Genomic DNA, 14,136 nt, shown 5'->3' with positions numbered 1-14,136 from the left:
AAATAAAATCTTCATCACAAGTTAAAGGTCATTCGGTTAACAATTGAAAGACATAAAAATTTCATCGTTAAACTAGAAACAATTAGTATTTATAAGTTGCTACGAACTTGTAATAAGTATAATTTTATACTAAAGTTGACTGTTTTTTTGTGACAGAAAAAATGACTACAGAAGGTCAGGTTGATGGTGTGACAAGTGTGGTAGCAACTAATGTTGCCATAACCAGTCGCACAAATGCGCCACCCGCTATGACACTAGCGGAAAAGCTCAAAAAAATTTTCGGAGTTAATTTCAAGAGGTGTCAACAAAAGATGTTCTTTTATTTAACAACCTTATGTCTTCAAAGGTTTATTTCAGAAGTGCCCGAAGGAACTTCGAACCAGGAGTGATTCATTATAATAGAGGCGTGGAAACATTCTGATTTCCTATGTAGGAATTATATTCTAAGTGACCTCAAATATGACTTGTACAACGTCTACAATGTAATGAAGACATCTAAAGAATTGTGGAATGTGCTAGAAAATAAATACAAGACTGAGGATGCGAGAACCAAAAAGTTCTATATGGTGCGATTCCTAGAGTACAAAATGATCGAGAACAAGACTATCATTTCTCAAGTACAGGAGTTGCAAGTCATCATCCACGATCTTCTTGAAGAAGATATAAATTTAATGAATACTGACAGTGCCCAAGCAAACACGTAAGTGTACGCGGTCTTATCAAGTAGTAAAGTGGCCTTCAAGAAGCCAAGTATCGATCCCACAGAGACTTGATTCAGCAACGATTCAATTTTAGTTCACAAATTAGATTCAATTGATGCAAGATAACCAAAGAAAGTTTCGAATTTGAAAATTGTAGAAAAGTAAACAATGTGAAAATTAAAGATCTTAAAACAATCAATAGGAGAAAACCCAGGGTTAAAGTACTTTAAACAATTATACTATGTATTGAATTTCATTCATTAACTTGCTTATCTTGGTTGTTGATTCGTAGGATTAATTGTATGATTATGGTTTCCCAACCTCTTATCCTTTGCCTAAGTTGAAGCTTACAACTACATCGTTGAGCGGGGATGTAATAGTCCACTTAAGTGTATTACGCTATCATCCTAAGTTTGAATCAAGTTCGGCTTCTAAGTACATTCCTGTCCTAGGTTCTAAGTTCAATTCTTTATTTCATAAAAGAATAAAAAACCCAAACTTTGTTTATTTCCTTGTTCCATCTCCCTATTCCCTCTCCCAAGTTCAAAAGGTAGACAATTGATGTATTCTAAGGGTCGCGAATCATTAAAATAGTTATAAGAAGAATGAACAAACAACCAATAATGATAAGCAAAGCTAAACGAATTCAATTTAAAACTATAGTACTTATGTTCTTGACTTTAACCCCAGGAAAAGGGCGTTTAGCCACGCATAGTCATAATCGTAATCACAAATTAGTAATTAACGACTAAAAATATGAATGAACTAAATAAAAATAATAAAAACCTAATTATGAAGTTGTAGCAGCCACTTGATCTCCAAAATATATCCAAAGATATGTAAAAATGTGATATAACATGTATTTATAGTATAAGAGCAAGCCAATTTTGTGTTGGACAAGGAAACTGTTAGTTATTGAGCTCGGGATTGGGTGGGGCGTCGCCCCGGCTATATCCCCGCTCCAGGAAAGGCTGAGACCTAGCTAGAGTGCCACTCCAGGCAAGGATGTGCCCTTCCCATAGCCCTGCTCCTGCTCCAGGTGGGGCGGTGCCTCAATATCGCCCTGAGCCTCTAGAAGTTGCTCTCCGAATTTTGGTTAAGTGTTGAGTCTCCTCTCTTAGTTCCTTGTCCTGTGGTGTATTTTCCATGGATTTAAAGCCTTTTTATCATCAAAATATCATCATATTCATCTCTTAAATTATCTTACAAACTCACACCACATGAATTAGGAGACAAACACAACACACTACTTATAAAGATGAATCAAAACAAGAACTAAACTAGGCTAGTTCATGTTAATCTTCAACTTATTGTTCCAGCTGTACACTCAATAAAATTGAATTTTTCTCACTAACAACAAGTTATTACACTCATAATTACACATTAAAACCATAAGAAACACTTTACACACACTAGAATCCACTAAAATCAACTAGACAAGCACCTAACTCAAGCTAGTAACGCTAGTTTTTGGGGTTGAATTCTAAATGAATCTTTGAAGTACAAACTTGTTGAAACCCTATTTGGACATCATAAACACATGCTTTAACACTTTGATACACGTTTATCTCATTATCAACCCATATAGCTTGGAATCATCCTCAAAACAAGGCTAAAAAGGCTAGAATAGTGATGCTAGAATATATAAATACACCCAACATCACCACCCCATACTTAAAGCCTTGTTCATCCTCGAACAACTCTTCACTATAAACATCATGAGCTAGAGACTCTATACTTATACTACATGAAATACACTCAAGATAGTACTACAATGACTACACGGAATGCAAGTTCTACACTAAGCATGTTACAAACATAATTGAGAGCTTATGAACACTACTCCAAAACATCCTAGCCTCAAGAATTGACTCACTTATTTGGAAAAATCATGCTTATCATTAAATAAAGAAAAACATACAAATCACCCACATTCATCAAACATGTGCCCCCCACAACAAGAGAGTTACCCATAATAACTCATAATTAAGCAATTTAGAACATTACAGGTACAAAAATCAAATTACACTCACTCTCATAAAGACTTAGCAAGTTACACACAATGAACCATAGGCTTTCCTTTAGTGTAATGCTCCACTAGTATTATAATAATGAATTTAGGATCAAATAGGTCTTTTCTGGGTTATAATGTAGGCTAAGGGACGGGTAGAAACTATTTGGGAATAGTGACTAACCTTTCTAAATACTTTAATACACTACATTAAACATTTAAAAATAATCTCCAACAACCAAATTACACCACTTTTGTCTACCCCATTCTTTTATTTTGCCCTATCTCTTTTAAGCATTTTCATAAACACATAGTGGGAACATTGTTTATTCCTTCAAGCTTTAATTTTTCTCATTTTCTTCAATCATGGGAATGTTTCTAACACTATTTATATCACTCCCAACCTCCAGACATCAAATAAACACTAATAACTATTACCTTGGGGCATCAATTTCACCTTTTTCTTCTTTAATTTCTCAAACTCCTTTCTAAATCAATATTTTTTCATTAAAGCACTTAGGAGATTTTTGGATCAAATTATGGTCTATCAAAAAGGGGATTAGTCTACATATGAGGCTATCAAAGAAAATTTTAAAGGCTAAATGGGGTTAACTAGGAGAATGCACTAAGGGTAGGATAAATAAAAGATATAAAACAAGGCTATCAAAGAAATGCCTAAATTATCTCCTAAACTCACACTCTTTATTTCGCTTTACACACACATTGGCAAGTTCTAAACTTCACATGCAATAAGGAATATACAAAAACCTTACACGTACATGGTACATGCTAAACTCAATAGGATCATTATAGACTCTCAACCAAACAATAACATGAATTCAAATATAAGCCAAAAAGTACAAGAGTTACATATATGAGCCTAAGAGTCTCAAAAGTAGCAATTCACTTATTCCACATGCTTTTACAAAAAAACCCACTTGCATCATGTAATAAAAAATAGCACCAACAAGAATATCTTACACCAAATTTTTTTAAATTGATCCAAAAATAAAAAATTTCCCCACCTCACATTTAAAAATCTACTTTGTCTCCAAAGTGAATTTAAAAGTAAAAGGTGTAAATACTTCCTGAGGCCTATAGGCCAAGCTAGTATCATATTTACACATAAATGAGATCCGTGGGACCCCACACTCTATTTTTGCCATGCTCCTTAGCTCAAGTTTATGGTACTCAGACTTTTTATTAAACTGGGACTCTATCAAAAACAAAAACTATGTGAAATAAAAACTAAAAACTAGAAAGAAAACATACCTACTTAACTTGGGTGACTCCCAAGCAGCACCTGATTTAGTGTCGCGGCACGACCCGACTAACAACTTAGTCATTATTTTCCTCACGCTTGGTATCTATCTTCTTATTCTCTTTATCCCTCTTGGTTATAAATTCTCATGTGCAATAAATTTTTCAACTTTACCCTTTTCAGTCTCATCAATTAGCATCAAATTAAGATCAGGCTGTAAAATCTTAGGCTGCTTAATCAGGTAGTTCCAAGAGGTCTTTGGTGGACTAAGCACCCCACACTTATCTCCTTCAATCACATTGATCATGCATAAATCTTTATAGTGGGATGTTAGTGTAGGTGTTTTGTATACATCAAATACCACCTCTTCATCCTCTACCCTCATTTTGAGTGTACCTTCTCTAACATTAATTAACGCTCCTCCAGTTGCTAAGAATGGATGACCCAAGATGATTGTACCTATTCGTCTGCCTCAAAATAAAGAATAATAAAGTCAGCAGGAATAACAAATTTACCAACCTTTATGAGGACATCCTCAATGATTCCTTTTGGATATGCCATGGATCCATCTGCTAGCTGCAAAACCACCTTGGTCGATTTAGGCTTTCCCAAGCCCAATGTCTCAAACAAAGATAGGGGCATCAGATTTATTCTAGCCCCTAAATCACTCAATGCGTGGACCACTTTACTCCCAATTTGGATAGAGAGAGTAAACTTTCTCGGATCTCTTAATTTCTTGAGGGATTTTCTATGTCATTACAATGCTACACTTTTCAGTGAGTGTTATCGCCCCCACATCCTGTAATTTTACCTTATTAGCAACCACATCCCTCAAGTACTTAGCGTACTTAGTCATACCCTACAAAACATCTAATAAAGGTAAGTTGATGTGAAGCCCTCTGACTATGTCAAAGAACTTCTTAAACATTACATCCTCCTTCGCTTTTATGTGCTTTTGAGAAAAGGGTAGTGGCAGTATCTTCTTCTCTTCTTTCTCAGCATCTTTTTATTTCAAGTACTTAGACTTTCTTTACTTATCAACAGCTTTTTCAAAAACTTGTTGGAGAGTCAAATCTGCACCTACCTCCTTTGTTTTCTTGGGAAGTTCTTGTTAAAGCTCTTTACCGCTCCTCAAGGAGATTGTCATAACCTGCTTTGGATTTTCTATATCTATGGGAAAACCACCTTATAGCCTAGTATTTAATGATCGTTGTATCTACCCCACTTGAATCTCTAAGCTTCTATGAGCTTCTTACAAATTTTTTATGTCTGCAGCCAATTGTGTCTGACAAGCTAGAAGCTGCTTCAACATCTTTTCTATGTTACTAGTTGACTGATTTGTTTGGGCCTACGACTGTGGAATTTGCTATTGTTGTACATTCCAAGGCTGAGTCTGCCACTTCATATTATAGGCGTTACCATAATATGGCCTTTGAACATTGCCCACATATATCACTAATTTTGGATTGGAAGCACACATAGCCGCTAAGTGATAACTATTACCTTACACTTTACACCAACCTATAAATTGTTGGTTGGCATTGACTATGGCTGCAGGTTGTGGAGTTCTGATGTTCTGACTTCTGATGGAATATTTACATCCTTTTCAATGGATAATTGTACATTTTCAAGCAACTGATGTTGTATTTAATACTGGATTTTAGTGTTTTCAGGTCAAGGATTTAGCTGAAGAAGAAACTTGGAAAAGTAGCAGAAAAGGTCACCGACGGTTAAACTAACGGACCGTCAGCCAAGCGATGGACCACTAATATTATCGTCAGAGTTACATAGAAAGGACCAAGTAATTGACTCCTACAATAATCCAAGTGATGGACCATCGAACCCCTGACAGATCGTCAACTTAGCCGTTAGGCTGGAACAATGAATGCCATTTCAGAGGATCAAGTTATGGACCGTGTGACAGACCGTCAGGCCAGTGGTTTCCCATCAACTAGACCGTCACCTCTTAACTAGAAAGTGGAAAAGTGAGACCTTCAGCGATGGTCCACGTGATGGATCGTCAGGCAACCGACGGGCCGTTAATGCAACCATCAACCTTAAAGCATCTTTAATAAATTCAAATTTCAAATCCTTAGCACCTGGAAGCATGTAAATACCCCGTTTAGGTTTTATTTAGTTATCTTTTATCATATTTTTATCTAGAAAACCTAATGCAATGTATTATTCAGTATGATTCAAGCTACGATTGTGGATCTAGTTATCTTTATTCATATTCTCATTGAAGATTCAAGAACAACTATTGTAATTTTTATAAGTAATTCTCTGAATCCATTTATGAAGAACTCAATGATTTCTTCTTCTTCTCTTGAAATGTGTGGCTAAACTCCCATAACTAGGGTTATGGGAGCCTTGATGTAAATAGATGATTGGGGTAGTGAAAATGCTTAATTCCCATATATAATTGAGGTTGTATAAACCCTTATTTACATTAATGACCTTTCTTGGTTGCAAACTTAAAGCGTGAGCCCAAGAACATTACTTGTCTGAGAAGAAAAGTATATGTTGGGAAAAGAAGGAGTTTACATAAAATCTAAAGGCTTTAACCTTTAGGTTATGGGTTGATGCCTTAATAAGGATTGACCCACATAAGGGACTAATTGAATAAATCAATACAATCTTTAAGTTCAAAAGAATTAAAGGGTAAACTATCCATTTAGGTTGAAAAACAAATGGGTGAACTTTAGAATTCAATAACTCTTGCAATTGAAGTTGTAAATTGGGAATTTAAGATAATTCACAAGCCTATCTGTTGGAACATCTTGGTGAACATAACTCTAGTTTGTTTACTCTCATTGAATTAATACTTGCAATAAAACTCGCTAGCTGGAACGCTACTCGTTACAACCATTTAAATACTATTAACAACTTAAAACCTCCTTTTCTTCAGAGCCTTCAATCAACAGTCTATTAACAACCATAACACTTAGTTTGCATAGTATTCCCTATGGGATTCGACCCCAAATTAGTTGGGTTCTATATTTGATAGCGACCGCTTACACTTTCTAACGAGAGTTGTAATTTGGGCGTATTAAACTTGGGCACCATTGTTGGGGAATACGTTTGTCAATTAAGTTTATGATTGTTAATTGATCATTGGTCAAGTTTCCCAAATTTTACCTTTATTTATTGTTTTTGTTCTTTGCAGGGTAACTATTGTGTATGCCAAGCAGAAGGAGGTCGGGTGAACCATTTCTACCAATACATCCAGAACCATAGTTAATTGGAAGAATGACAGATCAACAAAAAACAGATAGACTAGCTGCTCTGGCGAGAGCTCAGCTGAACCAACAAAATGATGGTCAACTAGTGCATTATCCTAATCCAGATGATGAGGACTTGGGAGATGATAATTTACTAGAACCTGGTAACCAAAGGTGTGCAGAGGATGTGGTTGTACCTGTGAACCGTAATATGAATAAAAATCATCCTTTTAGAGAAAGAGAAGATCAACAACCAGTGCAATTTGATCTTGAGGAGGATGAGGGCGAAATGGATAAAGCAGGTGCAACCGAAGCTATTATTCGTCCACCTTTGGCATCCAAAGCTAACTTCAATATCACGAGTACCATGATTCAACTACTTCATTTGAAGGGGCTAGTTAGTGGACTTCTGGGTTATGATCCAAATATGCATTTAGTGAATTTTATCACTATTTATAAGTTTTTTGATAACCTAGGAGTAGGGCAAAATGCCATCCATCTGTACCTATTTCCATTGTCTCTGGCTGGGGAGGAAACACTATGGATTAATAGGTTGACTCTGATTCTATAAAAAACTAGAGGTAGTTGAAAAGAGCTTTCCTAGAAAGTTTTTTTCCATCGTCCATGATGGTACACTTGAGGGACAAGATAAGTAATTTCAGACAGCTCCTGACTAAGGTTTTCATGAGACTTAGGAAAGGTTCAAGAAGAAGTTGATGTAGTGTCCCAATAATAAAATGACTGACGTGCATTTGATGGAGACTCTATATAGAGCCTTGAATTCTATTATGAAACCAGTTATCAATAATGCTGCAGGAGGAGTATCTATAGATCTTACCTTTCTAGAAGCTTCTGGAATACTTGATAAGATAACCAAATAGAGTAGAGCTTAGAATACTAGGGATTCTAAGGTAGCAAGATCTATCATGTCTAGCGGAATGATTGTGGAACAACATAGGAGGGAGGAAGAATATGATCAATATATGGCACACATAAAAACCCAGATGGATCTTCTTACCAAATATTTATTATCTGGGAAGACTGAGAAGATGAAAGTTATTGGGTCACTGAGCAGAGATAATTCAAATTCTGAGGAGGAGGCCAACTATTTAAATAATTAGGGGGTTTTTGAGGCAATAGCCAAGGGAATTAAGGTTGGAACTATTACAAAAAAGCTGGTTACAAGGATAGGGAGCACGGAAGTTTGAAGATCAAGAATGACACTATATGTACCTCCTAGGAATCGGGATAATGCTGCTACCAGTTCAGGCAAAATATCTATGGAGGACATCATGGAGAGACTATTAAAGGGAGTTTAAATGACCAATGCTGGGGTGACGACAATGAAGAGTGACTTATCTTCCATGAGCCAGCTAGTAAATCCGCACTCAACTTTTTTTCAAACAGTTAGAACAACAGATGAGCCAACTCTCAGCATTATTTAATCAAAGGAAGAGCAGTACATTACTGAGCGATACAGTGCAAAATCCTCAGACTGATGGATCTTGCATGGCAATTACCACTCGAAGTGGTAAAGTATTACCTGGCTCTTCTGTGGGCAAAGCTATGATTAATGAAGTGATTGAAGAAGACACAAAAGATAATGAAACCCATCCAGTGGAGTTTGAGTAGCTGGATGATAATACGAGTACATATAACCATCATTAAGTTGATGAGTTAGAAATAGAAAAGGCAAAAGAGAAGGAGGCAGTGGTTACTACTCTCCCAAAACCATTGCCACCCTTCCCCCATCGATTGAAAAAGAAGGTTGATGACACTAAGTTTAGCAAATTCATGACAATACTGAAGAAGCTGACAGTGAATGTGCCTTTTAGTGGAGGCACTAGAGCAGATGTCCGAATACGCCAAGTTTATGAAGGATCTTATAACAAAGAAGAGAACAGTTAGCTATGAATCGGTGGATAATCTTTACCATTTTAGCTCAATTTCAACAAGATCTTTGGTACAAAAAAAAGCAGACCCGGGAGTGTTCACCATCCCTTGCACTATTGGGTCACATGATTTTGCTAAGCCCTTATGCGATCTCGAAGCAAGTATTAATTTGATGCCTCTTCCTATTTATAAGAGGTTAGGTTTAGGGGATCCTACACCCACAAATATGCAATTAGTGATGGCGGATAGGTCAGTGAAGCGACCAGCAGGGATATTTTATAATGTGCTAGTAGGGATATTTTATAATGTGCTAGTAAAGGTGGCCAACTTTATATTCCCTCTGGATTTCATTATTTTAGACTATGAGGTAGATTTCAAGGTACCCATAATCTTGGGTAGACCTTTTCTCGCAACTGGGAGTGTCCTTATTGATTTGAGGGCTAATGTGTTACTGTTCAGGCTTAATGATGAGGTGATTTACTTTGATGTGTGCCAATCTATAAAGCAACCCAAAGAGATGAGTATGTTCTCTAGTGTTGATTTTTATTATAAAGACGAGCAAGAGGTGCCAATCGAGGAAAAGTTTATTGTGGAAATGCTAGCTGCAGTCTTGATGAATTTTGATAGTGAAGGAATTGAGAAATATGGGGAGACCGTGTGTGCCCTGACGATAATGGAATCATATTCATATGCTCCTAAGAAGCTGGATTTAGATCTTAAAAATTGCCCAACACCACCGACTAAGCCATCTATTAAAGAGCCATCGGTGTTGGAGGTGAAGGAGCTTCCAGTCCATCTACGGTATATATTTCTAGGCATGGAAATACTTTACCTATGATTATTGCAGCAAATTTGGGTGAGGAGAAGGTGGAGACACTTATCTCTGTGTTTTGAAGGTATAAAAGGGCGATAGGCTGGACTATTGCTGATATTATTAGTATTTCTCTGGGTATTTACAGTCATAAGATTCATCTTGAGGAGGATTGCACATTAACCATTGAGCATAAATGCCATCTTAATCCACCAATGCAAGAGGTGGTTAAGAAGGAAATCATTCAATGGCTGGACGCATGAGTTGTATACCCCATTTCTGATAGTAAGTAGGTAAGCCCTGTCCAATGTGTGCCCAAAAAAGGAGGCATGACTATTGTGGCAAATGAGAAAAATGAGTTGATTCCCCTCAATCCTGTGACTGGGTGAAGAGTTTGCATGGATTATCGTAAGCTCAACTCATGGACTCTGAAGGACCACTTACCGATGCCTTTGCTTGATCAATTGGGGGAAGAGGTTGGTATTATTTTTAGATGGGTACTCGAGCAACAACTAGATTTTTATTGCTCCAGAGGATCAGAAGAAAATGACGTTTACTTGCCTGTATGGCAGTTTCGCTTTCAAGTAGATGCCATTTGGTTTATGTAATGCACCCTCCATGTTCCAACAGTGCATGATGTCTATATTCTCTGACATGGTGGAGGACACCTTGGAGGTATTTATGGATGAGTTTTTAGTGGTGGGTGATTCTTTTGAGCTATGCCTGGTAAATTTGAGTAGAGCATTGCAAAGATGTGAGGAGTTTAATTTAGTGCTGAATTGGGAGAAATGCCACTTCATGGTGAAGGAGAGCATTGTTCTTGGTTACAAAATTTTAGCCAAGGGAATTGAAGTTGATCGGGCAAAGTTCAAGGTTATTGAGAGACTACCTTCTCCCATCTCAGTTAAGAGAGTTCATAGTTTCCTTGGTCATGCGGGATTTTATCATTGATTTATAAAGAACTTCTCCAAAATTGCAAACCCACTTAGCAAGCTTTTGGAGAAGGACGTCAAGTTCATAGTTGATGATGATTTCAAGAAGGCATTTGAATGCCTCAAGGAGAAATTAGTTGCTGCACCAATCATTCCTTAAAAAAATATTTTTTCTCACTTTGGGGTACCATGTACCATCATAAGCAACGGTGGATCACATTTTCGCAACCGAGTGTTTTGGGCTGCCTTGGTGAAATATGGTGTTAAGAAATACAAGGTGGAAACTCCATCTCACCCATAGACTAGTGGGCAAGTGGAGATTTCAAATCGGGAGATTAAAGCTATTTTTGCCAAAACGGTGAATGCTAGTAGACAAGATTAGTCTAGGAAGCTGGATGATGCCTTGTGGGCATATAGAACAACTTTCAAGACTCCTATTGGAATGTCACCATACCAATTGGTCTATCGTAAAGAATGTCACTTGCCGATTGAACTGGAACACAAGGCACTATGGGCACTCAAGAGGCTAAACCTGAATTGGAATGAGGCAGCAGAATTATGACTAGAGCAGCTGAATGAGATGGACAATTTCTGTCTCGAGGCTTATGAAAGAGCAGATTTATAAAAAGAGAAGATAAAGAAGTACCATGATCGGAGGATCGAAAGAGAGACTATCAGAAGGGTGATTGGGTACTCCTCTTTAACTCCAGACTGAAGCTCTTTCCAGGTAAACTTAAATCAAAGTGGTCTGGCCCATTCAAAGTTAACCAAGTGTACTCATCTGGAGTATTTGAACTTGAAAATGATGACGGTAGTGTATTCAAGGTTAACAGGCAATTGATGAAGTTGTATATCAGTCCAAAGAACTCGGTAAAGTGCATAGCTACCATCTATTTTGATGAAGTCTAAGTAATCGAGATAACTGAGTCATGCCGCGATAATAAATCAGGCGCTAGTGGGAGGCAACCTACAAAGTGTTGTTGTAACCATAGTTAGATTTTAGTTGTTGTTTTTGTGCAATTTGATGTGTTTGTGAAATGTATAGGACTGAGAATGCAGAAAGAAAGGATTTTCTTCAGCTAAGAGAGGGTGACAGGAAGGCCGACGGACCGTCAAGTCCATGATGGCCTATCAATGAAACCGTCAAAGCCATGTTAAAAAAGATAACATTCTGTATAAGGTTTGACAGACAAGTTGACAGACCATCACACGTTCGATGAATTGCTCGACGGACTGTCTTATCACTGATAAACCGTCAGATCAACGATCGCAGCAAGGCATGCTTAGTGGGGTTCTGGTAAGCCATGATGGTTACCTTGATGGACCGTCAGCCACCTAACGGATCGTCAAGCTAACCCTAGTTGATGGGTCAGGTCGGTTTAAGTTTAATGCTTATTTAATCATTCATTTCCGTAAAACAAAAAAGGGGGAGATTTGATTCAGTTCACAAATTAATGATTTATGTTTAACAAGATGAAATATGTGTAGTAGTACTCAAATTCAGAGAAATAACAAGCTAGGGTTATGTCTACCTTGTAGTTTTCAATACTTTATAACTATGGGCTTTACGAATTCATACATGCATCGTGCTTACAGAGAAACATATTGTATTTAATAACATAATCCTTGTGTTTCTCAACCATCAAGGACTAATTCACTTTAGTTCCCTCGAATCAAAAGTGTTTACAAAAACAATAAGAAATCTCCAATTAGTTAATCCTGTTAAGGCATTAACATATGAAATAGGGGTTGGAAATCCTATTTTCTTGTCAGTACTCTCTTTTTCGAACAACAAACTTTCTCTCAAACAAGTTATGTCTTAAGGCACATCCTCTATGTTTGCAACCACGAGAATTCAAGATAAATGAAGAGAGCATGATGTAAACAAATCAATGCATAATGAATTCAAAACCCAAAGTAATAGATTGTATGCTACAAGGCTTCCATAACTCTAAATAATAAACTTAGCTAATCATGAATAAAACGGGAATCATAATATAAATATTCATCATACCAAAAAGTAAATACAATCTTGGCGGAGAAGATGAAGTTGCATGTTTTCCCCCTCTGTGCTAAGCCACCACTATCCTCCCAAAATAATACAGAATAATAAATTTTGAATAAAAATTCAGCATCAAGTCTTTTAATAATCTCTTCTCTCATAATTGCCTTCTAAGTCTCTAAACTAATTATAAATGATAAATTAGTCTTGGACATAGTTTCTAGGTGCCACATTTGGTCCAACAAGCTACTTTTCTCTTGTGTGATTTGTCATCCGCAATCCGTAGTCCCATCATGTCTTTATTTACCTCATTAACACCTAAAATCATGCTAATCACATAAGTTAGCTCAATTACAACAAAGTACAGTAAAAACATAAGAAACTAGGCACTTTGTTCTCAAAACTTAGCTAAAATATGGGTAAGTTATGGTGCTTAGGCATATAAATACACCCAAGATTAATATAATGAATTGTACTCGGTCAGGCATAGCATGTGCTATTAGAAGGTTGAGTTGGTACACGAGTAATCTCAATAAAACTCATTGGATGGCACTGAAAGCAGTTTTAGGATATCTTAAATACATTCAAGACTATGCTTTGCATTATAGTAAATATCCAACGGTACTTGAAGGATATAGTTAGGCAAATTGGATCACCGGATCGAATGAAGTAAAACTATGAATGGATATGTATTTACTATAGGTGGAGGAGCAGTCTTTTGGAAATTATCCAAACAGACATGTATTGCTCGCTCTATAATGGAATTAGAATTTATTGCATTAGATAAAGACGGTGAAGAAGCAGAATGGCTCCGAAACTTCTTGGAAGATATTCCTTATTAGCCCAAACCATTGGCACTACTATGTATACACTGTGATAGTCAAACGACGAGAGGTAGAACAGGAAGCATGATGTACAACGGTAAATTTTATCACATAAGAGGGAGCCATAATACCTTTAGAGAACTTCTCTCTAGTGGAATTATCACTGTTGACTATGTAAAGTCAAAGGATAATGTGTCGGATCCACTTACAAAAGGCCTATCTAGAGAAGGATTTGAGAGAACATCCAAGGGAATGGGTTTACGACCTAGGACAAGTTAGCATGGCGGTAACTCTACCTAGCAGACTGGAGATCCCAAGAGCTAGGTTCAAGGAGATCAAATAAAGTTGTGTCTGACCCAATCCATTCTCATGATGTAGATAATGTTTAGTAAACAAGCATAAGACTTATGGTGTGAAGTCTTTTAATGATTATCTAAATTTGGCAGATTTGATCAAATAGATTAATCTATAGGATTAAAT

The 14,136-nt window shown here is 36.8% G+C and overlaps 1 protein-coding gene across 1 annotated transcript; it reads left to right on the top strand.

The window, feature by feature from the left end:
- Positions 1-9,016: 9,016 nt before the first annotated feature.
- LOC107844300 lies at positions 9,017-10,161 on the top strand. Its single transcript, XM_016688748.2, has 2 exons — positions 9,017-9,888; positions 10,047-10,161. Exons 1-2 carry the CDS (start codon positions 9,017-9,019, stop codon positions 10,159-10,161), a joined length of 987 nt encoding a protein of 328 aa, XP_016544234.2.
- The last annotated feature ends 3,975 nt before the right edge of the window (positions 10,162-14,136 follow it).

This window comes from Capsicum annuum, chromosome 10, assembly GCF_002878395.1.
Source record: "Capsicum annuum cultivar UCD-10X-F1 chromosome 10, UCD10Xv1.1, whole genome shotgun sequence".
NCBI lineage: Eukaryota > Viridiplantae > Streptophyta > Magnoliopsida > Solanales > Solanaceae > Capsicum > Capsicum annuum.
This window is presented reverse-complemented; position numbering and strand designations above follow the sequence as displayed.

Excerpts from the sequence above, each read along its gene's own strand:
- LOC107844300 (XM_016688748.2), top strand. The coding sequence starts at position 9,017 with ATGTGCCTTTTAGTGGAGGCACTAGAGCAGATGTCCGAATACGCCAAG. Across the intron at positions 9,889-10,046 it reads GAGCTTCCAGTCCATCTACG|TCATAAGATTCATCTTGAGG; the intron begins GTATATATTTCT and ends GGGTATTTACAG.